This window comes from Myotis brandtii, unplaced genomic scaffold, assembly GCF_000412655.1.
Source record: "Myotis brandtii unplaced genomic scaffold, ASM41265v1 scaffold540, whole genome shotgun sequence".
NCBI classification, from domain to species: Eukaryota; Metazoa; Chordata; class Mammalia; order Chiroptera; family Vespertilionidae; genus Myotis; species Myotis brandtii.
The window spans coordinates 1,491,110-1,493,498 of NW_005369990.1; the positions used below are offsets into that span (position 1 = coordinate 1,491,110).

At 36.2% G+C, this 2,389-nt stretch overlaps 1 protein-coding gene across 4 annotated transcripts in view; it reads left to right on the forward strand.

Moving 5' to 3' along the window:
• DOCK7 (dedicator of cytokinesis 7) overlaps window positions 1-2,389 on the forward strand; it is a 164,254-nt gene that overhangs the window by 37,723 nt on the left and 124,142 nt on the right. For all 4 annotated transcript variants that reach the window (XM_014549256.1, XM_014549257.1, XM_014549258.1 and 1 more), the window contains one exon: window positions 970-1,132. In XM_014549256.1, the coding sequence (XP_014404742.1) occupies window positions 970-1,132 (163 nt within the window). The remainder of the gene's footprint in view (window positions 1-969; window positions 1,133-2,389) is intronic.

Here is a 2,389-nt window from a genome sequence, read left to right on the forward strand (position 1 = left end):
TGTGCTAGGTGTCCTATAGGGCCCAGTGGCTCAGCCTCCCCAATTACCTGAGTTGGACACTCTTGTTGCACCCCTTTGTGGGCTTTGTGCACAGTCTTGTTGTAGTTAAGCCTTGATTGTTGTAGGTATCACTGGGAGGAATTGACCTCCAGGCCAATTGTATATGAGAATCAGCTGTGTCTACAGTGGGAGAACTTCTGTGCTGGAGACACCCTTCTGGGGCAAGACTTGCTTCAATGGGGCTTTGGTTCTCACTGAGTCTGCCCCCTGAGTGTGTCCCTTATGGGTCTGAGGAGTTGTAATCTGGATGGTCCCACTCTGACCACTGGGTACACTGGCTCTTGGATCTCTAAGGAGGTGCTAATTTAGCCTCCTGTAGTTCTGGATGATGTCTGTTTTGTCTTTTAGTTGTAGTTTTGAAGTGGTTGTGCGAGGCAGCAATTTCAGGTGTTTACCTATGCTGCCATCTTGGTTCTCTCGGAACCTTTGATAATTTAAGTACTGAAATGAGAGCGATGAATAATACCATGGCTTAAAATTATTTTCCAGAGGAAAAAATGCATGAAGTGGTAAAATTTAGAAACATTCATATTATGATCAGAGCAAACCATTCCAGAGTAAAACTATTTTTTAAGCCTACCAAGTTTAAATTAAACATTTAATCTTTGAAATTGTAGCTTGTTCCTGTGCTAGATTTCTGTTTGTTTGGTTTGTTTTTTTGCTGTTTCTTTTTCATTCATCCATTTATTCATTCATTCAGTATTTTACATGTATTTATGTCTGTCTCAGGAATTTATACCTTTGAGACTTGCTAAAATGAAGTGATTTAGAGGACTGAGACAATAATAATTTTGGTTTCTTTCCAGACTTCTTGCAAAAATATGATCTAAATTAATTAAAAAACATTTTCAACATGAAGTTTTTATTTATTATGTTTACATTGTTTTTACAATATATTTTTATATGCAGCTCAGCTGAAGATAGACATTTCTCCGGCACCAGAAAATCCTCATTATTGCCTAACCCCAGAGCTGCTTCAGGTGAAGCTTTACCCTGACAGTCGAGTTAGACCTACCAGAGAAATTTTGGAGTTTCCTGCTAGGGATGTCTATGTTCCAAACACTACTTACAGGTAATACATTTTAATTTGGGAGAATTTTGAAATGAGATACTGTATATTCTAATAGTAATATAGAACTAGAATGAAACTCTTCAAAAGTCTTGTGTAGCTTTGTTACTTGTTCCATTTCTTATCACATGACTATATTAATAGCTGTAATGTATGAAGCTTTTACTGTGTGCCAGATAAAATCTTAATTATCTTACATACATTATCTTATTTAATTCTCATAACTTGAGGTATGTGTTACCTTCATTTTAGAAGTGAATAAACAGAGATCGAGAGGTTAAGTATACTTGAGTGTGGTGGAGCTAGCACTTGAATCGTGGGCTGTTAGTTTAAAACATTTGAACTCCTAGTTTCTATTTTTTCTCAAATGGTCTTATTAACAGAATCTAGCATTACACATGAATCAAGTTTATGTGCCTAAACTATGTTCTAACAGTAACAGTATTTGGTAAATATACACTATTTAGAGAATACCTGACACGAGGTTATTGGCTAAGCTATTTTTTAGGCTGAACACTACATAACTCCAGGGGTACCATTTATGAATGATGCGAGGTTATTGGCTAAGCTATTTAGGCTAAACACTACATAACTCCAGGGGTACCATTTATGAATGATGCTCCCCACATTTTGTGAATGCTGAGACCCTGACTTGATATGTCTGTTGGTATATCCAACAGGGCAGCTCAGACATAAGATTCTAATGCAGACTTCCCCATCTTAGCATATTTCACTACCATTTACCCAGTTCCTGAGGCCAAAATTTTGGGAATCAAAATGATTTCCCTTCTTTTCTTACTCCTCCATTTACTCCTAGAACAAGTTTTATAGGCTTTAATTTTTAAATGTATCCCAAATCTAGTATTTTTCATGTCCTCCACCTTTAAAACTCAGTCAAAGTCACCATGTAGGTCAGCATTGTCAAATAGAAATATAATGTTAACCACATTTGTAATTTAAAATTTTATAGTTGCTACATTAAAAAAATAAAAAGAAACAAGTGAAATTAATTTTAATTATTTGTTGTTTAACCCAGTATACCTAACATATCATTTTGACATGTACTAAATGTAAAAATTATTGAAATATCTTACTTCTTTCCTCTCCTACTAAAGTCTTCAAAATCTGAGGTGTATTTTACTTTTAAAGCACTTCTCATTTCAGATGCTAAAGAGCCACGTGGGACTAGAGGCTATTATATTGGACTAGAGGCCCGGTGCACAAAAATTTGTGCACTCGGGGGGCGGGGGGAGGGGGGTC